Source organism: Rhinolophus ferrumequinum, chromosome 10, assembly GCF_004115265.2.
Source record: "Rhinolophus ferrumequinum isolate MPI-CBG mRhiFer1 chromosome 10, mRhiFer1_v1.p, whole genome shotgun sequence".
Taxonomy (NCBI): Eukaryota; Metazoa; Chordata; class Mammalia; order Chiroptera; family Rhinolophidae; genus Rhinolophus; species Rhinolophus ferrumequinum.
In genome coordinates, this window is record NC_046293.1 from 55,628,440 (window position 1) to 55,650,179 (window position 21,740).

The window sequence follows — 21,740 nt, forward strand, 5'->3', positions numbered from 1 at the left end:
AATCAGGCATTAGGCACCCTCCCTTTTTGTCACATCACTCTCTTTACTCCCATAGGGCCTCTGGACCCTTCTCCTACTTGGAGCACCCTTATCCTGTGCTCCCCAGAGACCATTAAATGAACCATGGCACTACAGTGATCTTCCACACCACTCTTGACTAACTCCTCTGGGCAGACAAGACCTCGGGACCTTTCCACCTCCCTAAACCTATCACTGTCATTGACCCAAGGGCACAGGGGAACTCACTCAAGGACCAGGGTATCTTATCTACAAACCCAAGCCCCAAGTGAACAGTCCTCTTACCTCCTCACATAGCAGTAACAAGTTTCAGAGGTCTCAGTACCATCTAAGTCAGGTTTAGATGGACCTAGTTTATAAAGACCTACTTTATAGCCCGGACTTGGAAAAAGAGAAAGAAAACCACCCTTTTCTCTTGTCAAGTTTCCTTGTACCCAGCCTCACACCTACCAACCAATGCTCCTCTGGGTTCGGGATCAGGTAGGTAGATCTTAGGAAAGAACTTCATAAACAGAAACCAAGCCGTGCCCCAGAGGACCAGTGACCTCAGCTACCTCATCGGTGACTTCAAAGCTCCACTGATCAATATTTGATCCCAATTTAGCAGAGGATTTCCTCTTAACCCTAGAATAGTCTGACCTGGTTTCTTCTCTCTGGTTAATTATCCACAGAAACTAACCAGCAGACCAGAGGACTGAACTCCAGTGCCCCAAGAGACAGGATGCATTCTCAGGGTGAGGATACCAAAGGGATAATTATTGGGTCGCCGTAAGTGTAACCTATTTTGGCGCTCTAGTGATGGAAGAGGGTAGGCAACAGTAGTGCTCTAAGCCCCTTGACACAGTGTCCTGGAGCCTAGAATCAGAACTATATGGATTTGTTTTGAAACTGTTCAGTCCTGACACCCACTGCTGTAAGGCCAGTGGGAAAGCTCAGGGAGCAAAGGGACTAAATGGTATCTCCTAGAAGCTGGCTTAGTCTTTTTTGGAACATGGATGGGACCTGGGGAGGTGGAAAGAAAGTTAAGGGATAAGGATTGGTATGAATAAAACAGCCATGTGAGCTCTAGGCCCAGATACAACTAAGTGCCTGAGAACTGGAGGGGGCAAAGGAGAGAAGGCTGAACGCTAAGGTCATCTTGACCTTGAGAGGACCTCTTGAAAATGGACAGAGGCAATGGTGCCCTCTGGTGGCCAAGGACAAGTGGGAGAATGCAACCTAAACTCTTAAAATACCTACATTGGTAAACCAAACTCCTGCGTTTAAGGAGTAATAGGTAAAATTTATTGAATACTTACTATTTCTAGATACTGTCTAAATGTGGTACATGCATTATCTTAATTAATCCTAACAACTCTAGGGGATGTAGGTAATATTAATATCTCTACAGAGGAAACCAAGGTTTTAGATAAAGTATTCTGTTCAAGGCAATAGCTTGTAATTGGCATTCCTAGAATTCAGACCTAGGTTGGTTTCACTCCAGAAGCTGTATCTTAACTATTAAGCCATACTGTTTATATGGTAATGACAGAATTATCAGCTGCAGCTCAGGAAGGGGACTTTTGAGTCATTGTTAACAATCTCCTGTGCATATCAGCTCAATGTGTTGCTATATTTAATAATATTTTAAAGGATAGGGACCAATAGACTTACTCATCTGTAAAACCTTTGTACACACATACCTGAAATAGATGGTAAGTGGTGACTCTTTCAAAATACATAAAGGTAAGGGAGACAAACATTAGCACCTAAAATGACCAGGGGGGTAGAATGGGCTTCTTATACATAATAATCCGTTTGGAAAAATGGCTGAAAAGAGGATATAGTGCTTTTTCACTATAGATTCTTAGAATCAGAGGGCATGCATTCAAACTTGGAGGCAGTTTTCAAACAAATAAAAGTACTACTTTTCACAGCCACTGGGGACTACATGGAGACTCCACAATAGGGAGCAAGCTAGAGCAGACAGACTACTGGCCTAAGCGTAAGATGGTCACTAGGGTTGAAGGCTTGGCTCCTCGCTGACTAGCAAGGCACAACCGCTTTGAACTTAATTTCTTCATCTGTAAAATGGCAGTAACGTCTATTTCTTAAGAGTTATGAAGATTAAATCAGAATGTGTATGTGCTTGCTATGTATTTGACATATGGAGTTGACCCTCAAACAAGAGTTTGAATCACATGGGTCCACTTATATGTGGATTTTTTTCAATTAAATATACAGTCGGCCTCTTGTAGCCCCACGTTTCGCATCTGCCGATGCAACCAACCAACGGATCAAAAACAGTATTTTCTGTCTGTGGTTGGGAATCTGTGGATCTGGAGGGCCAACGGTATGCATTGTTCCATGCCATTTTATATAAGGGATTTGAGCATCTGCATATTTTGGTATCCACAGGGGGTCTTGGAACCGGTTCCCCACTGATATCAAGGGACAACTGTAGTTAAGTTTTTGGTGAGTCCAGAACTGTACATGGATTTTCAACAGTGTGGGAATTGGTGCCCCTGCTTCCAACATTGTTCAAGGGTCAACTGTACTAGTTCCCATTCCCTTGTTATTCATCCCTGTCCTGTATTTAAAGGAATCTTGTCCCTGCTCTGAATGCTTTTTAAAAGCAAAATAATGCTCTAAAACTTATTAGTTTTTTTTTTAAACTTGTTTTTTAAAGGACTAGATTTTCACATAATACATTTTCCTAATCACACCTGGATTTCATTTAATACCGGCTTTGGGAATGTTTTAAGTTCTAACATTTTACTGATAAATTCATTTAGCAGGCACCTAAAGCTTAAAGTGTAACCAGATATGCAAGATTGAGTACATGCTCTACCAAACACTGGGCTAGAATAATGTTATAATGAGCCTCCAGAAGGGTTTAGATAAATTCACGCATTCCTTGTGGTAACCTATGATATGAATTAAGAGATGTGCAGAGTATATTCTCCTAATTTTCTGAGAATCAAGCCAAAGGCGTTAATGTCTGCCCTTCCCTATGTAGGACACATCCCTGTGTACCAATGACAAAGACTTGGGCTGGAGAGTTCTTAACAGCTGTGTCTTGACAAACTAGTGAGGTGCATCACAAGTAATTTGTTACCAAGTAACATTAAATTTATTAAAACTTGTGAATAATTTGTTTTGTAAATTAAGTTTCAAGTTCTTTATATGAGTACTCTCTCTCACTTAACACTTCTGATAAGCTTTTTGATGGAAGAGTAAGAAGTGTTTAGACACCAAGCCATCAATGGACAGAATCCTGGGTATACTCACGGGTGTGAAACACAGGAACATATTAAAATGCATCACAGAAAACAAAGGGGTTAGTAACAGCTGCTCTGGAAAATGGATTTGATAGGATATAGCATTTCTTTTGATTGGTGAGAGAAGAAAATAACATTAGACCCTGAGTGTAGTTGTCAACTAATATCAGGGTACTTGCTCTGAGCTACTTCATGTGCTGGATTTCATAGAGATTTGTGGTGTAAAAAGGCTTTGTTGAACACATTCTGTGTACAAGGTGATAAGAGGAAAAAAGACTTAAAATAGAAGCTGTATCAGATCAGACTGACTCTGGGGAACGTTAGCTTCTAGATCCAGTTTTGCCACTAAATGCAGAACTTCAGAACCTATGGTTTCTCGGAGCCTCAGTTTCTTCATACGTAAAATGGACAGAGGTGAACTAAGTGACCTCCAAGTTCCCTTTAGATTCTAAAATGCTTAATTTAAAGTCTTTGAAATGTTTCTTCAGGTGTTCTCTCCCTGAGGCATTTCTGGGACAGACATGTTCCACTCCAAACTCTGAGATAGCCACATCTCAGGATCAGGGTTTTTAAGATGCTCCTCAAAGAAGGTATGCTTTATGTTTTCATCCCTATGCCCCAGTACAGAATCTCTACATACAGAAAGTGGGGACAGGCTTATAGTCTAGATTGATAATAGCTAGTGATGGAGATGAAAAAGATATACTTTAGTGTTGCTATTGGCATCAAATCTAAAAGCTTAGGTGATCAAGCAAGGCCTTGCATTAAGTAACATTCCTTACCTAATTTCTCCCTATCTGATAAAGCCCTTACTTTTCAGCTGAGTTGATCACATCCATTTTTCCCTTTGCTGTATGGTCTTGCTGATCCCTCCATCTGGAAGGGCAGGGAGGGAAGAAGAATGCATGTCCATTATTTCCTTTGAGACCAAGCTCCGTCTTACTTTGTTTCATCAGTATGGATACGTTATTTCTAGAATCCTATACTACCATGCACTTACTTATGTTCTCTTGCTTATTCATAAAGGGTCGTTCTCTTTATTAAACTTTAAACACATTTTACTGAGTAGGCACTGAATACATGTTTATCTAGTTTGTGAGTGCAGCAGGAATCTCAGATGGCAAAAGAATGAAAGCTTCAGGCTCCTCCTACCTTCATTCCCAAAGCTCTTCCTTCCCTTCCCTTTTCTTTCCTGTCTGGAATCCCCTATCTTCAAGTCTAATGGAAGGGCTAATTCTGGGCATGAAAAGACAACACAGTTCATACTTGTAGTTTCATATTTTTTCAGTTCATTTCAGTAAAAACATAATATAAAAGGCATTGCCACCCTCTTCCCCTCCTGGGGGTGATCCATCAAGCCTGTCAGTCTGGGCCGCTCCAATGGTTCATAGCTCATCATGCGATATGTGCAGGGCATGGTCACATAGATCTGCAAACAGCACATAACAGTTTGAAGGAAAATGCCACTCTCATACTGATATATGCCACTATCAAGAAAATACTCCAAATCAAACTGATACACATACCAACCACCGTTTTTCAGAGCATATGCTTTTAAATGACAAAATATTCCCATTATCCTCTCACCTGTGCCTCAGGTGAGGGAACCACAAATTCTGAAAGCCGACAGAGAATAGAGAGGGACAACCCAACTCCCTAAGCCATGGGTAATGGAAGATAACTCTTGAGCTAATATCAGAGGGCAGAGGGCTGGGGGGGGCGGGGGGGCACACTAAGGAATGTACCAGTTTCTACAGGACTGTGAGGATAGAAAGTGGGAGCAGCTTACCTGTTCGCTTACTACAGAGTTTGTCTTTGACATTGTCAGCCTCTCGGGAGAAGAATTCAATGAGTTCATCCTCATATTCTTCCACAATGCTCTCACACTGCCAACCCAAGGGAGAAACGAGTGAGAGAGGGCAGCACGAAGAGGCCTCTTGCTTCTGCCTCCAGAGAGGACAAGGGTATTAACCCAACTTTCCACTTGAGCTCTCCAATAACTCCCCTAATTTCTAAGAACCAGCTACCCACTTCCATAGCTCACCGCAAACTTGAGGGTGCCGCTGATGTCTGAATCAATTCGGATGCCCTGTAGGTCCAGTTCATTGGATTCTCCATTCCGGCTCACTACACGTACATAGTTCTTGCGGTGGGTGGAAGGATCAATCTGTTCCCCATACTCCTTCATCCGGTCACATACCTCCTCTAGTAGCTCTGTGAGGTGGGCCTCTGAGCGAGCATAAGGCACCTAGAAATGTCCTCAGCCTTGGGTCACACTCTTCTACCTCTGTACATTAGTAATTTATATCCTTTTCCTTCCAAATCTAGCTATTCTAAAAAGCTAAATGCTAAAAAGCCTGCTCTATTTAAAAACAGTATGGTTTATTTGTGTAATTTCAAAGTGCTTTCAAATATATGGTCTTATTTTACCTCAGTATACAAGCCTAAGAAATAAAACAGGTGTCATTAGGCCCAAATTATAAACAGAGACCTCTTTGATTAACCCTAGCCAGCTATGTATTCTTTTCCTTTGAATTCCCTTAATTCTTATGGGTGTAAGGTAATGATTTTATTTTTATTTTTTGTATTGAGACTAAAACATGCCCTCAACAAGAGAGGATTAGAAAGGTAGTGTAGGCTTGAGGAAAACAACTATTAAATCATTTCACAAGCATTACAACCTTAACATTTCTTTATTGTTCACTAAGCACAGCTTTGTTATATGTGTGTTCTGTTTTCAATTAAAATAAATTTCCTAAATACAAGGAAGAATAAGACCTTCTGTTTCTTTTTTGAATGTTTGTGTGTATACTGTATTGCCATAGTGAAAACATGAATCACATGGATTAAGGATGTGGAGAAGGGGTTCCCTGTCTGCTAACAACTTCTACAGCAGAAACAAAATATTAAGGTTTGGAACCAGGAAGTAAGTGCATAGGGTATAAGCCTTCAGCCTTTTCCACATGAGACAGCCGTATCTTTTAGATACCTCTCTGGGTCAATGTTTTCTTCATTTCTATTAAACCAAGCTCCTTCTTAATTAGTTGAGTTCTCATTCAAAGTCAGAGTGATCTACTTTATTTGGGGGAACAGTAAGTTACCTCCACCACTGACTGGCTGCCATCTGGATTGATTCGGAAAGAGCCCATCTGAATGGTCTTCTTGGGATCCACCTGGGCAATTTCCCACTCTAGTTCATCCACCAGAGCCCTGCAAGCTGGTGCAGGGGGAGAGAAGATGGAGGAGGAGAAAGGGGGAGAAAGGAATCAACACAGGGATTTCCACTCATTCTTATCCAGACTTTGGATATCATGTCCTCCCAAAGCCCTGTCTTCCCCACCCTCCTTCCTCCCACTTCTCTTTGTGTCTTTACCTCCACAGTGTAGATCCTGGCTCCTCCGAGCCCAGGCAGTTCCCAGCAGGGCCCCCAGAAGCAGGGCCAGCCAACCCCAGCCTTTCATCTTAAACGTAATGGGGTTGCTCCACCTGGGTTTGGATTGGAATAAGGCGTAAGTATGAGGAGCCAGCTCCATTCCCCCAACTTATCCCTCATCCCCATGCCTACAGAGGCCTCAGTGTGACTCTGGTTTTACTTTCCAGGAAATGGCCGGGACACAAAGGGGCTCCTCTGTTCTGGTGCTTGAGGACCCGGATTACCCCGGGCGGTGAGGGAGAGCGCGAGCTCAGGATTTAGGACTCAGCCCCCAGACACTACGTCGACAGGTGAGGCCCTAGCTGTTGGTACTTCAGCGTCGGCCGCCTAGAGCTCACGGGGCTATGTGGCAGCTACAAAACGGAGGCTGGCGATTAAGCGAGGACGAAAGGCACAGAGGAGCTACCAGCAAGGAGGCCAGGAGTCAGTGAGGTGGCTGGCCCGCGAAGAGTACGCTCAATAAGTAGGGCCTATTTGGACCCAGCATTGGAGATTACTGCGTCCCCACCTCCAGCCTATAACCTATTTCCCGTGCGGACCAGCCCCCTTTCTAAGGACCCCTCCATTGCCTGCGCTCCAGTCCATCCCCGACCCTCAGCGCCACTCGCATCCGTCCCACCTCTGCTCCCAGGGCCGCCGCCTTGGCCCAGGCGCTGGAAGACGGTCGTACTCTCACTTCAGCTCTGGACCTAGCACCTGGCTAGGGGGGAGCGGGGCTGTCCGGGCTTCTCCAGAGCAGTCCAGAGCTTTTCAGACACGGGGTGGCCCGGCGACCGCCTGACCCAGATCCTCGCACCCTAAGTGGGCGCCTAAACCCGGCTCCGATGCTCTGCGGTGCAAGCCCCACACCAGGGATCGACCCCAAACCCGCTCCTCTAAAGTCTCGCGCGGACAGGCAGCATCCGAGCGGCTCCTAGGCAGCGAGGACCCCAATGGATCGCAGAAGGACCCAGACTTGCGTGGCTTGCAGGTCCACGTGACCACCAGGGGGTCAGCCGAAGAATAGGAGTGGCTTGAAGGAAGGACAGATCCTGGCGTGGTGTATGGAGGTGGTCAGGCGAGCGTGTGTGGTCGGTGTAGGTGGGCTAGGTAGGACCTTCAGAAAGAAAGCGCTGCTAGCCAGTAAAAAGCCCTAGTTTCAGTACCTAGGAAACTACATCTCCCAAGAAGCACCGCAGCACCACATACTTTGTGAGTAGCTACAGGTCTCAAGATATCCTGGGACCTGTAGTTTGTCACCTTCCCCACGCCTCTTTTACAGTTAACGGGGAAACCATACTGTACATCTTACATCTTAAAAAGAATCTGACTTGGGGGCGGCCGGGTGGCTCAGGTGGTTGGAGCGCTGTATTCCTAACACCCCCGTTTGCCAGTTGGATTCCTACATGGGCCAGTGAGCTACGTCCTCCACCAAGGGCTTGACTCAAGAGTTGGTGAGGGAAGGGAGAAAAAAAAAAACTGCCTGAGGATACTAGCAGGCACAGCAAAGACCTAACATTGCCCAGGAAAGACATAATTATACTTCCCCAATATCCTTAACTTTGGACTCCACAAAGCTTTACCTTCGTTTCTGGGTGGGAATTTAAAAACCCTTAGGTTTTTCCCAGTTGTGATAGAAAACCAACAAAAAGGAGAGGAGGACTGAAGTCTGAGAACCCCACACTCGCAGGTCTCTAATAAGATAGATGACAGCCAATATTATTTTTGTTTTATTTTATAAAACATGCAGTTTAAAACAAAATTTTAAAAAATAACAAGAAAACAAAACTTGGGACAGGAGAGTGGAGTGGATGGAAGACAGATGCTTCTCAGCTGTCAGCAGGAGTGAAGCCAGCAGCCAAGCTTTGTCTAGGACCCAATGGCCCTTTTGGCAATGATGGTGTTGGCAATACTGGTTTGCTAGGGCCACCAAGAATACACACTAGCTCCTCTGGCATTCCTCAAGCAATCAGAGACGAGCTAAGTCTTGAGCTGCTGCTGTATCTAGTCACAGTCCAGTACTTCAGTCCTTAGCCAACTAGGAACGGGGAGTTTTGGTTCCAGGATCTTCTTTGCCTGGATATTAATCACTCAGGATATTTATTAAGAATACCAATCAATTTTCCATCTGGGTCAATTCTAGACTTTTTCTGGCCCACTGTTTTACAAAGGATGAAAAAATAATCTGGCTCCTAGACCCTTTGCAACAATTCTGCTGCATTCCAGTTCTATTAATAGCACCATCTATAAACCCTGAGCAGGTCCAATTCTGGAAGTGGACAGGGTATGGCCAACTTGGGAAGCCATCTCCCAGTTCTGGGACCACAGAACACTGAAGGGAGAGGCAGTAGTTCTTTGGGAGAGGGTGAGGTCAGAGTGCCAGCACTGAGGAAAAAACGGCTGCATCTGTCAGAGACAAAAGCAAGAGCATTGACTCGTAAGATGAGTGGAAAAAAAGTACCTGGGATACTTCTTATGAAGGAAAAATGCAAGAGGAAAGAGCATGGACCTGCCCCAAACATTTTAGAATTGGGCAAGAGGATGTTAGGACTAGTAGTTTGATAACAAAATCTATTTCACTGATTGTTGGGAGGATTAAGTGCTCTGGAAACTGTTGCGTGCTTTACAAATGTAAGGTAAGAGTGGTACTGTTCTCATCATTATGGTGGGTATAATCTTCACATATGCAATCAAAACCCACCCAGTCCAGTTTCCCTTGTCCCATCCCAAGCCTTACTCTTGGGACTTGTCTGGCCTTCAGGCTCAGGCACCTTCCAGTCCATCTTTCGGCCCTTCTCGTAAAGACCCTTGAGCACTTTGTGGAAGGACTCAGGTTCAGTGCCATTTTTGCTTAGCTCCAGATACTTTCGGTATAGCTGAAGGGCTGTGCGGGCATCCTCAATACTGTCATGGGTCTCCCCTTGAATCTTCAGGTCTGGGGGAAGCAGAGGTGGAATAGTTTGGGACCTAGCAAAGGAAGGTAAAACATGTCCCCTACTCACATCCCCAGCCCCGGATAAACAACAACAAAAATATGACTGCCCTTAAGGAAATAGCCAAACACCACTCCTGGTGCACAGAAGGGATATTGAAGCTAATTAAATCCATTAGTATCTCTCACCACTACTCCCCTTGGCCCCTCCAACACTTCTGCCTGCTCTTAATGAGCACAAGGGCCTTCAAAGGCAGAGCAACTCACCCAGAAAGTACCAAGCAAGGAATCGCAGGGAAATCATTCGTTTTCGGGGCATGTGAAACAGATAGACAGTGTCAAGGACTTGGTCCTTGGGCACCTGGCAGGGATAAAAGAATGGGAGGCTGAAGGTAGGAGAGCCATAATTTCCCATTCTCCAAAAGCATAATGTATACCCTGAGGGGCCCACACTCAAAAAAAGACTCTTAAAAGAGCCCTGCCCGAACCATGAGGTTGATGACCCGGAAGTCCTTCTGCAAACCATGACCCACAAACTTGACTCCAATATCTATGAGAAAACGAAGCTTTAAGTAGGTAGACTTGAGAGTTGTGAGGTGCTTAGAGGAAATCTTGGCATCAAGGTCTCCTGGCTTTATCCCTGAGTATTGAGTCAAGTAATCCACCACCTAGGGATAAAGAAAACAGCAAGTCTCCAAGGAAGCAAGGTGCCAAGTCCCCCCTACTCCTCTTCCCTGGGTTCTCTAGCACTCTACATAAGCACAGGGTCTGTCTCACTTGCACCTGCCTATTCTAATACCTGCTCCTGGGTGGAGATGTAGTCATCAATGAACGGAATACCCTCATTCGGTCCCTGGCCCCGAACACAGGTAATCCGCGCTACTGACATCTGGCTTGGTTTGATGGTAGACTTGGTGCCATCACTGCGCAACTCTGCTTCCTCCTACATGAGAAGAGTTAATAAGGAAGTCAGAGAAATGCTTCTGACTCCTAATAGCCCCAGAATTCTGTCCCAAAATCCACTTTTGGCCTTGGTTACCTCATTAAGGGTGACAAACTCAGCATCCAGGCCCACCAGGTCCCCAACCTGTGGCATCTCATTCAGCATCAGCGGAATAAAGGTAGTATGTGTTTTCCGCTGCTTCCGTGCCAGTGAGGCTTCAGCCAGCAGGACACTTGCCTCAATAGGGTTCTTGACTAGAAGGGAGAATCCGGAAGACAGATGGCTGGGGACAGGGAAGTGACCAGGGGAGGGAAGCCCAGGGTGGCTGACCAGAAACCAGGTCTACACTGTGATCCCTCAATAATCAAAGCATGTGAATAAAAAGATCATGTTTGATGAACAGAGCAGGTAGATGGAACACGTGAAATTATCAAGAAATATACTAAGGAAAAAAGTCAACAAAAGGAAAGAATAAGATATTTACTTTGGACTTTAGCTTAGAAAACCTAGAAAAATGAAGTTACAGAGAAACTATGGTTTAAAGTCACCAAAAAGGGACTTAATAAGGAGTTCACCTCCAAAAGAAGAAATCTTGGGGATAAGAATGATAAGACTCAAAATCATAACTTTAGCCATTTTTATCAGACTTTTCCCCCATAACCTCTTTCCCACTATACCCTCCGGATCTCCAGCTTCTAAATTTAAGGCCTTATAAGAAGGAATCTCTGTAATATCCTGGAACTATTAACACTGGTTACAAATCCTAATCTCAACAAGCTATTTCCCAGGTCTCTTTCTGAAGACCAATCTAAATTGCCCACACCATGGGTCCACTCTGTACCACTTACTGTTCAGATTATATTTGGAATTAAGATTCCTTTTGATGTAATAAAGGATGGCAGGCACTTTCCAATTCATATCAAACTGCACAGCTTCATGCTATAAAAGAAAAAGCACTGAATGGCCCCCTTTTCCTTTTTCCCATGTCAGACAAAAGACAGGACTAGGTACCATTTTTATTCTTGAAAACCCATCCCTCCTCCCTCCTGAATCTGCCTGGCATTGTCTAGGGCACCGAGGATGAGGATGCTAGGAAAAAGGGAGATGAAAGGGGGAATGCAATGTGTTATAACTAACCTTATCGATAGGTTCAATGAGAAAGTCATTGAAGAGATACCACTGCTGGTGGGTAACGCCCTATGGAGATACAGAGAAAGGCTGATGCCAAAGTGATGGCTGGAATCACTCTGGCTCAGACTGAAGATAAGGACAGACCTGGGATTCCATTGTGGCCACCACCAGGAGTGTCCCTGCCCTGTATTACCTCACTCACCTCCTTGCGTTGGTGGTAGGTCTCTCCAACTTTGATGTGAGCCACCAGGCTGCCCCCTGTGCGTGAGTCCAGGATGTGTACCACAGTAGCCATCAGGTCATACACATAGACACCATGCTCCTCCTCTGCCCTGGCTGGGCCCCACTGTGAGGGGGGTACCCAGGCTGCTAAGCTAAGTTTAAGGATGGGGAAGGAAGGGGAATGGGGATAGAGGACAGGGAGTCTGGGGTATGTGATGGGGGACCAGGGTGGGTTATCTCCATTCTAGCCCATCTGTGACTCCCAATAATGAACTGAGTCACTCTGGAAAAGCCCACGACTGGTAAATATTCAGCCGGATTCCCTTTTCCCTATACTAGGTTCCACCTTCCCCCTGCCCTGCCTCTGCCCCATCTTCCTCTCCCTTATTCCCCCTCCTCTTCCCAGTTTTCCAACGACCTGCATCTCATCCCCATCAGTCCAATTGCAAACATCCAGTCCTTTGTTCTTGGTCATCTTCATGCGAATGGAGAAAGGAAGCCAGACATTCTTCAACTCCTCAATGGAAGGACACATGAGCATGCCCTCTGGACTCCCTAGTTCCTTCCTATCAGGACGGGAGAATCAGAAATTTAATCTGAGGAGATCTAGCCAATGATAAAAGAAGCTGCTGGGTAGTTCAATCCTTTGATCACTCCCAAGACAGTACCTACCAATCAGCCAAAGCAAACTCCTTGCTCTTAGAGATCTCCCCACTGTGTTTCTTCATTGCCATCTTGAAGGCAACCTGAACACAACAGAGAAAATATCTGATTCCTCAGGAACATTAATCATATATGGAGGTCAGAGGAGGGAGAAAACGAAAAAGTACTCCTAAGGCTCTGTTTCCAGCCTGAGTCCTTACCTCAGCCTGCATTCTCCAGAAATCAGCTTCTTTCAAGCTGTTCACTTCACAATTGATGACAAGAATATCTGGCAGATGGCAGATGTTGCGGGTCTGAATCTGAGAGGATAAAACAAGGAATGGCAGGGAGCCGACAGGGAAAGACACCCAGACAGGAACAGTAAAACCTGGATCTGCATCCTCAAATTGGGGTTCTTCCCAGTCTCTATAGATCCCTGGGTGGCCGTGCTAACCTACCCAGCTGCAGATGAGAACTATGGCTGAGTCCCCAACACATCCAGTGCCACAGCCAACTCACCGTGGGCTGGTACTTTTCACAGTTGTCACACCAGGCCTGTGTATTCTGCTCCAGGCAGATGCTTCGCTTTAGGACCTGAGCAAAGTCACAGTTCTTCCCAGTTTTATCTGTGGGTAAACTGGATACTTCACTCCAGGTTCTCCCTTCTACCCACCGTTAGCACTTGCCTCCCCCCACCCTCTCCTTGGTGTTACAGGACGTTGGGGGAGCCTTCCCAACCCAGCTGCAGGGTATACCACTGTTGCTACCCTCAGGGTAGGAGAGCGTGAAGAGCAGGGTGGATGAGGCTCGCACGGTCTCACTGCCACAGCGGCACAGGCTGCAGTTCTCCATCTCACAGCTGAACAGCTGCCCAATGACAGAGTCCCCCGATGAGCAAAAGCTGCTAAGAGTGGGGAGGGCGATATACGTGCACGGAGGGAGTTAGGAGACCCTCTAAGTCATAGACGGGACTGTTATGCAGGCTTTAACTATTCCTGTCCTGATTCCATACCTGCCTCCAGCACCTCGATAAGCCTGCGGTACTTCCAGCTCCTGCATATCCTGATGCAGTTGAGTGAGAATGAAGCGATTCCACCTCTGAATGAGCCTGGCCAGATTGCCCTTGCCTGAGGCCTCATCCGAGTCAGCCAGGATTAGACCAAGCGCTGAGGCTTCAGGAATGGTGCGGAATGCCCGAAGAAAATTACTGCCCTGGAATCCAGAAAGCGTGTTGGTGGAAAGGGGTTATTTTCTCTTTTGCGGCTGTTTGCACAGTGATGTCCTTGCCTACTGTCCATCTCCCTTCCCCTTTTATCGTCCCAGGTTTCCAGGCACCGACCTGACAAGGGTCACCTCGGGAGAGGTCCAACATGTGGAATAGGAAGCCCAGCTCACATGCCAGGCAGAACTCCTTCTGGCAAAGGTGGTTCTGGATTAGGCAGCGAACAGGCTCCAGGAAATAGAGCACCTGGAGGGAAGAGCAGGAGAACTGATGCCGGCAACTGCTACGGGGAGGACGAGAGCTGGGAAGGTTAAGCAAGCTGGTGGAGTCCACTGAAGAAGTGGAGCTCATAGAGAAGACCTGAAGGCTATGGGGCAAGAAAGAATGGTAAAGGGGGCCATGGGAAAGTGGGCTGGGTAGGAGAGTGTGGGAAAAGAGGAGGAGTTGTGGGGCAACAGAGAAGAGGAAACACAGCAGGCAGGTTCAAGCCACGGGCATAGCCAGCCTTACCTGGATCATGCAGTTACAGTAGGCGTTGGGGATGTGGGGCTCTAACCCAGCGAACAGGGTCTTATTGTAGTGCTTGAAGTCAAAATCCTCCAGCCCCAGCTTGGAGTATTTGATGGTCACCTGAGGCAGAAACAGTCTGAGCAAGATGAAGATATCCTCAGAGTCCCCGAATTGTCACAGTAGCCATAACCTTCCCCAAAACCACCCTGCTGAGTCCAGGGTGGTAGGTGAAGGCTTCTCGACTGAGTCCTTCAATCCTTTCTCACATAACCCCCTTCCCTGGGAACTTTTCCCCACATCCCACAGGGCTCCTTCCCTGGAATCCCCTAGCACCTTGCGGTATTTCTTAGAGACCATGTGGAGATGTGGCTCCTCTTCTCGCCCTATTGGTGATTCAGTGACCTGGCTGAAGCTGTCAAATTCATTGTCTGACTCCTTGAGTCGGTAAGGAATCTACAATTTTAAAAAAGAGGTAACCTTGTTGGATATCTTGATTAAGACATCTTTGGTTTTCCCCACCTTTATCCCAACACTGAAACAGTCACCAAGACTTCAACCTTCTAATTTCACAGGGTGTTCAGCATTCACTGCTGCTTTTTTATTCCCAATACCATCACCCAACCTCATCACAGCTGGACAACTGTGATGGCTTCCACGCTGGGCTCCCCACACTCACTCTGTCCAGCACACTGCTACCAAACTAACCCTCCCCGAAAGTCCCTTTCAGTGCATCACTTCTCCCACTGTACATTGGATTGCAAGGCTTCACAATCAGGCCTTTTCCAACTTATTCTTTTGCTATTTCCCAATACAGCCACTCCAGCCAGACTGGTACCATCACAGTGCCCATCAGGTACCCCTTTTGCAGTGATACCTCTTGAGATCGTTACTAACACTGGTCTCTTACCTTGCATATGCTCTGCTCTTACTATCTACTTACCCACCTCTCACCTCTCCAGCTCCATATCCGCCTCTGTCAGGATGCCTTCCCTGACCACTCTAGCCCAAACAGCTCTGACAATACATGCTTTTAACATTCCTTCAGCATTTAACAACAGAACATAAATGATTTCTGTTATGTGTAGGTCTTATCTTCACCAACCAAATACTCCTTAAGAGCAAGGACCCTATTTTCTATGTCTCTGAATCCTCCCTCATACCTCACAAAGTACCTTCAATTTAGTAGGCTTTAAAAAAACCTTTATGGACTAAAAACAAAAACCAGCAAAAGAAAAAGACAGGAGAAATGCCACTGGGCTGGTGGGGGGTGCTGACCTTCTCCCCTCTGAACGCACCTGATTCCGCAGCCTGGTGCGGGGGTTGGGTGCATAGCCAATGAAGCCCACCTTCTTCATGGTGCGCAGAATCTCTGCATCCACAGGGGGTGCTCTCCTGTAATGCAGTATAGTTCTAGGGCTTGAAGATAGTGGTGTCTGCCCATCCAAGCCCAGTCCCCAGGGAGCCAGAAAAAAAAGAAAATACTGAAGGCAGACAAACATCAGGAAAGAAGGAGAATAATAACAGGGTTTGCAGACAATCCTGGTATCTCAGCCCTTTTCCCCTCTCCCCTTTTGGCCCAGATATGAGGTACAACCTGGGAGCTGGAGCGGAGTTGGCAGCAGGCCAATCAGAGAGAAGTGTATCAGTGGTGAGTGGAACAGGGATGAGGGAAAGAGGCAGCAGGTCCTGGCTCCAGTCCAGAGGAGGCAGTGAGTCCACGAGACAGGGCAAAGCAAACTCGGTCTCCCGGGAGTAGGGGTTGAAGGAAGCCTCAGGGGAATCAGTCCAGAGGTGCACACAGCCCTCAGAATCCCCAAAGGCCAGGGCCTGTTTGCTGGCTGACACATCAAACGTCATTAGCAGAGGCCCCACAGGATTCACATGAAAGATGTCTGCTGGGTTGGCCAGGCCTGTGGGCTCACAAAACTGGCATTGCCCTAGGAGGGAGGAGGAAGCCCACTGAGCAATCCCTGGAAGGTGAAAAGGAGCCATCTTTTTATGCCCTTCCTACCCTCTTCCTCTGGTTTCAAAGAAACTGGGCCTAAAATCCGTGCCTAGAGATAGAGAGAATATCATCTGATGCCTTCCCATAAGCCACTGGGAGGTCTGCTAATGCAGCAAAGGACAGTTCTAAGGTTGTTTTGCCTGCTCCACTTTTATCTTTTTCTGTGTTTTTCACACCCAGGGAAAAAATAAAAGCTTTAATCTCTGACTAAACCTAAGTGAGACCCAGAGACCCCGCTGCAAAGTTACTTTTTCCCCCAACAAAGGAGGTTCCTGGGAGTACAATCCTTCTCGTGCTTAGTTGCCCTTTGCTCACTAACCCCTCTCATACCATCTCACATGCCCTTCATACCTGACTGGGAGATGATAGCAAGACGAGAAGTATATGTAGGGATGAAACGCAAGAAGGCAGGATCCACATGTACTTGGAGTGGTGTGATGGCACGCATCATGCGCAGATCATACACCTTGAGGAAACGGTCGCAGGCAAGGCCGGTGAGACGGCTTGAGAAGCCACAGGCGGCCAGCAGGTTGCCATGCACATCAAAGTCCGACAGACTCCCTGAGAAAGCATCAAACTCATGCTCCACCTTAAAAGTACGAAGGTCTCGCAGGGAAATCTGAAGAAGAGATAACTTGGTTATTTACCAAAGTGTTACCAGGATGAGTACCTGCCACCTACCTAACTCTGTGAGGCCCTTCCAAAAAGAACTACAGCGCTAGGATATGGGCAGTTAAAGCACAGAAAAGGCAAAAAGAGAAGCCAAGAGCTGGAAAGGACCCCACAGAAAACTCCTGTTTACCCTATTTCTTCTAAGGTTCAGAAACATCAGGCTGAAAGATAATCTCACAGTATAATATGGCTGGGTAGGAACTCAATTCAAACCTCTCTTCGCTCCAATTACAGCCCCAGAACTGAGGGAAAGGCTGAACCCAGTCACACATCTGGTGAAACAGGACCCCATGGTAGGAGGAAAAGTGGTACTTCGCTACCTTGCCAGATGTATGGCCACAGAAGAAGAAGCGGTTTGTCTGTCTCATGATGGTGACTCCAGGTGTCTCAACTGCATACTGGGGAGAAAAGCAGGAGAAACCAGTAAGAATGATTCTTCCCACAAACCAAACGAACAGAAAGTTTACACATACATCTTTGGCATGTTCCCAGCTCAGGTATGACCCACTGCCGCCGCCACAATAACCACAGACCCTGCTTGGGTCTTTCCTGGCCCAGGCTGGTACCTTCTGAGTCTCCTGGACGGTATTAAGATCAATCTCCAATATGTGGTTGTGCAGCCCACCAACCAGCAGTGTGCTGCCGTCAGTCAGCAGGAGACTGTGCATGTCGTCACTCTCATCCAGCCTGTCGGGGACGGGAAAGGCTAAGGCGCCAGGGTCTCAAAAGCTGCCAATCCGTTAGCCTCCCCAGTCTGTGAGGGACCCTTTCCCAGTTCAGAGCTGAGAAGCCACTTACAGGTAATCGAATATAATGAGGCCCCCACGGGCCATATACTTGAGGTTGTTCTTGGTGAGAAAAAGGATACCATTCTCCAGGCTCTGAATCTGCCGAATGTCATCACTGCCATTGACCTGAAAGGATGAGTAGCGCTCCAACGCTGGACCGAAAAATGAAGTGGCGTGACCCTGTAGGGGACAAAAAGATGAGAGACACCCAGAGTGAAGGGGCAGGGCCATCCCAGATACAAGTTAGGGACTAAACGTTGCTCAGCTTTTCTCCATCCTTGCTTCCTGGCCTATCTGGCTAGCAGTGACTAAGGCATAAGGCTAGGCACTAATTTTAGTGATAAATACACTGATAATACCATCTTGTTTGTTAAATGTTTTACAAGGTACTTTTGTATACTCTACCTCATTTTATCCTCATAATGACCCTGCTGAATAGGTAATGGCTCAGTTGGTTAGAACAGTGTTCAGAAGGTCAGGGATGTGGGTCCAATCCTCCACTAGCCAGCTGGCTTTCTTATATTCCAGTCAAGTCTTAATCTCTACCAGCACTGTGGAAAACGTGCCCTGTGTGTGGGGGCACAAGCGGGAATAGAGAGAACGTGATGGCTCCTAGGATGCCATTCACTGCTGGCTTCTCTCTCAGATCATACCCTCTCTTTACGTGCTCCCTTCTGACTACTCTTTAAACATGGCTATTCCTAGCCCACTATCTTCTCACTCTACATGTTTTCCTAGGTTTTAACCATCCATTTTAAAGCTGATGAATCCTAATTTCCTTCCCTAGCCCAGGCCACTGCCTCAAGCTTCAGACATACATCCAAATACCGGCTAAACATCTCTCCTTAGATATCCCATGAGAACTTCAAACTCACTACATCCTAAATTAAATTCACCATTTTTACCCCATTTCAATTCTTACCTGTATTCCCGATGGTACCACGATCTACCCATTGGATAGATGGGTAGATTTAAGTCACTGGTAGTCAACTTAAATCTTGTTTATTTTACTTCCTAAATATTTTCCAAATCTGCTCTCACGTACACATCTCTGCAGTGCTTTATTCAGGCCTTCATCATATTTTATGTGAACTACTACAACAGCCTGCACACTGATCTTAAGAGTCCTACCTTGTCCCCCTTAAATCAAACTACACTGCTATCTCAGGACTCCATCTAAGATGCAAACCAGACCTTGTCATTGGATAAAAATGTGTTTGGTGGCCTGAAGGATCAAGTCCAAGTTCTTTTAACAGAACATATGGGGCTTTCTAGAATGTTCTTCCCCCAGATATCTGCCTGGCTCCCTCCCTCCCTTCTAGATGAACTAGAATGATCACCCTGGCTAGCATCCAGGTTTCTACTCAAATGTGACTTTATCAGAGAGACCCTCCCTGACCAACTATCGAAAATAGCAATACCTCCCACCCTTCATTACCTCAACACCCTTACTCCACTTTATTTTTCTTAAGGATACTAAGCAATACCTAATATATTATAAATGTATTTTTGTTGCCTTTTAAAATGCTTATTCTAAACCTAGACCCCAGAGCAACGTCCGGCACCTAGCAGGTGCTCAAAAAACACTAGTTGAATGAAGAAATGTCTAACTATTCAGCTTCATCTTCCAGTCCAGTAAACCCTAATGATTTGTAGTTCCTGCACTCTGCAAACACTATGCTGTGTAATACATTGGGAAGCTTTGTTTATCTCATTGCTTTTGCCAGGAGAGCATTTTCCTTTTCTTCACCTAACGTCTACTCATATCTCAAGACTCAGTTCAGTGTCACTTCCTTCTGTAGGTCCTCTGACTCTCCACTATGCTCACCAGCACTCGGTACCTATTTTTACACTGGCATTTAGTAGTTTACATCCTATATTCACAATTATTAAGTCAAGCAACTTATTTTCTCCTAAACTACCATGCGTTATCTGTTTATTTGTCTTTTCCTCATTGTCCTGTAAACTCCTTGAGGGCAAGGATTATGTTTTATTCAGCTTTCTTCCCTGGGCCTAGCATAGCAGTAGATACTGCCCACTGAAATGAATGCATTACCAAAAAATTCATTCTTTCTAATGGAAAAACAATTCATACCCTATGGAAGGTAAATTAGTAAACCAAAGCTAGCATGTTATTTCTTACAAAATCTATGGACTTCCTAACGTATTGGTAGTATGGATACACATTTAAAAAAAATCAACATTGATAATTGCTCTCAGAGGGATTAAAATCAGGCAGAGAAGACAGAATGATTCCATGTAAGATATACAGAAACATGTGTTAAAGATTCTATAATTATAAAAATGGAAAACAGAGGAGGGGCATTAGAGATTGGATTGAGATGGCTACAGACTGATGGGTAGTTATCAAGATTAAGCATGGAACGGGCAAATTGTGGTAGAAGTGGGATGCCTTCTGAAAAAGAACACCTATGTAACTCATCCCTGGATCCCATGACTCCCTCTCTCTCCATTCCCTTCTTCTTGGCTTGACTTAAGAGACCCAGCTGTTTCTCATCACCTCAACTCAGCTCTGGCTCCCTGCAAAGCATCTGTCCTTGGGCTAAAACCAGATAAAACACATCCATCATCTCCTTTCAGCCCTTACAAAGGGGTACAGTTCTTACCCCATGGCTTCCCACCCACAGCATCTCCTCGTGCAAGTCAAAGTGGGAGACGGAGACAGGCACACCCACTTCAGCCACCACACTGTGCAATTCAGAGTAGACACCTTCCATTATGTGCACTGACTCCTGGACAGGAAGAGCCTCCAAGGCCACTCCCTCTGGGTCCAGCTCCACATTCTGTAGCAGACTTGGGTTCAGGTGCGCATCCAGGACAGGGTCCAGGGCAGAATGCATGGCAGGGGCATACTCTGCCAGTCCAGGGTCCAGACCCTCGAAGTTCATGATGATGATGGCAGCAGATTACACCTGTGCCACAGCCCCTTTAGATGCCTGACCCAACCTTCAGCAGAAGAGCACCAGTGGGCATCCTGGCCTGCAAAGGGAAAGAGGCAGCTGAGTCAGGGGTAGGCCCAGGTACCTGTATTTAGTGCGTTATAGGTTATAATGGGCAGGAGGAAGATGAGGCAGGCAGTGGATGAAGCAGGAAGGCAGGGGATGGGCAGCTGGGCAGAGATGGGAGAAGGGTTGTCGGTCCTTCCCTTCCTCTTCTCTAGGCCCTCTTTACTCCCCAACACCATACCTAATCCTTGACTTCCCTTTCACTTCCCCTCAGTCCTGCTCACTTGCCTGGTTTACCCCTGAACCATCAGTGGAAGGAGCAGCAATTGAAGGGGTAGGAGTTAGAGAGAGGGGGCTAAACTACTTGTTTCCCAGACTTAGGGATGGGGTTGGGGGGTTGGGAGGTGAGAATAAGAGAAGTCAGTTTCCCAGAATCCTCTGTAATGTTACCCAGGATTCTCTAGGGAAAATAAGAATGGCCAGTTACCCACAATTGAGGCGGGGGTAGGGGTACGTGATGGAAAGGGCTAGTTACCCAGAATTCCCTGGGGGAGACAGAGACATCAACTACCCAGAATTCTCCCCCGGCGGCGCAGAGGGGAGGGATTAGGGCACGGGTCAGACGTGTTCCTGGGATGCTTACGGGGATTGGGTCATTACCAAGATTTCTCCATGGCGGATATTTTGGAGCGCGTGGAATTACAACGAGTAGGGGGAGAGCAAATGCCGTCAGCTCCGTGGGAAATTCCAGTTTCCCCAATTCTCCCCCGCGCCTCAAGCTCAACCTAACATTACGCTAGAAAGGAGGCGGACTCCCAGTCGCAGCTTCCAATCAGGAAGAGTTTGGGGCTCTCTTAAGCCAATCATGTGGAGCCAAATGCAGACGGCTCCGCGAGAAGACGTATGACGCAGGCCTGGGCAAAAACAAGGGTTACGGCGCGCCGATGGGAACAATCCTAGTCACGTCCTGGTCCTATGAAATGTTGTTAAAAAGTAACCTGTTGACTTTTACGCCTT

General features: G+C 46.4%; 2 protein-coding genes across 6 annotated transcripts; both read right to left on the bottom strand.

Annotated features, from left to right (window-relative positions):
- Nucleotides 1-4,541: 4,541 nt before the first annotated feature.
- Nucleotides 4,542-7,829, bottom strand: CNPY2 (canopy FGF signaling regulator 2). Its single transcript, XM_033117130.1, has 6 exons — nucleotides 7,331-7,829; nucleotides 6,652-6,764; nucleotides 6,380-6,495; nucleotides 5,323-5,526; nucleotides 5,068-5,164; nucleotides 4,542-4,707 (listed from the first exon to the last, which is right to left on the bottom strand). The coding sequence occupies exons 2-6, from the start codon at nucleotides 6,737-6,739 to the stop codon at nucleotides 4,664-4,666; spliced, it is 549 nt and encodes a 182-aa protein (XP_032973021.1). The 5' UTR covers nucleotides 6,740-6,764; nucleotides 7,331-7,829; the 3' UTR covers nucleotides 4,542-4,663.
- Nucleotides 7,830-7,973: 144 nt separating this feature from the next.
- On the bottom strand, nucleotides 7,974-21,519 carry PAN2 (poly(A) specific ribonuclease subunit PAN2). 5 transcript variants are annotated; one of them, XM_033117126.1, is made up of 26 exons: nucleotides 21,384-21,519; nucleotides 20,385-20,757; nucleotides 17,768-17,937; nucleotides 17,536-17,656; nucleotides 17,290-17,367; nucleotides 16,649-16,916; nucleotides 15,887-16,229; nucleotides 15,588-15,684; nucleotides 14,626-14,745; nucleotides 14,293-14,412; nucleotides 13,900-14,028; nucleotides 13,573-13,772; nucleotides 13,316-13,461; nucleotides 13,080-13,186; nucleotides 12,782-12,880; nucleotides 12,591-12,664; nucleotides 12,337-12,484; nucleotides 11,899-12,042; nucleotides 11,703-11,762; nucleotides 11,414-11,504; nucleotides 10,662-10,819; nucleotides 10,422-10,565; nucleotides 10,111-10,290; nucleotides 9,890-9,983; nucleotides 9,428-9,625; nucleotides 7,974-9,096 (listed from the first exon to the last, which is right to left on the bottom strand). In XM_033117126.1, exons 2-26 carry the CDS (start codon nucleotides 20,664-20,666, stop codon nucleotides 9,062-9,064), a joined length of 3,606 nt encoding a protein of 1,201 aa, XP_032973017.1. In that variant the 5' UTR covers nucleotides 20,667-20,757; nucleotides 21,384-21,519; the 3' UTR covers nucleotides 7,974-9,061. The 5 variants fall into 5 exon arrangements, with proteins under 5 accessions (XP_032973017.1, XP_032973019.1, XP_032973016.1 ...); XM_033117128.1 differs by having other exon boundaries at nucleotides 13,328-13,461; nucleotides 21,384-21,518; XM_033117125.1 differs by having other exon boundaries at nucleotides 13,316-13,464; nucleotides 21,384-21,518.
- Nucleotides 21,520-21,740: the final 221 nt, after the last annotated feature.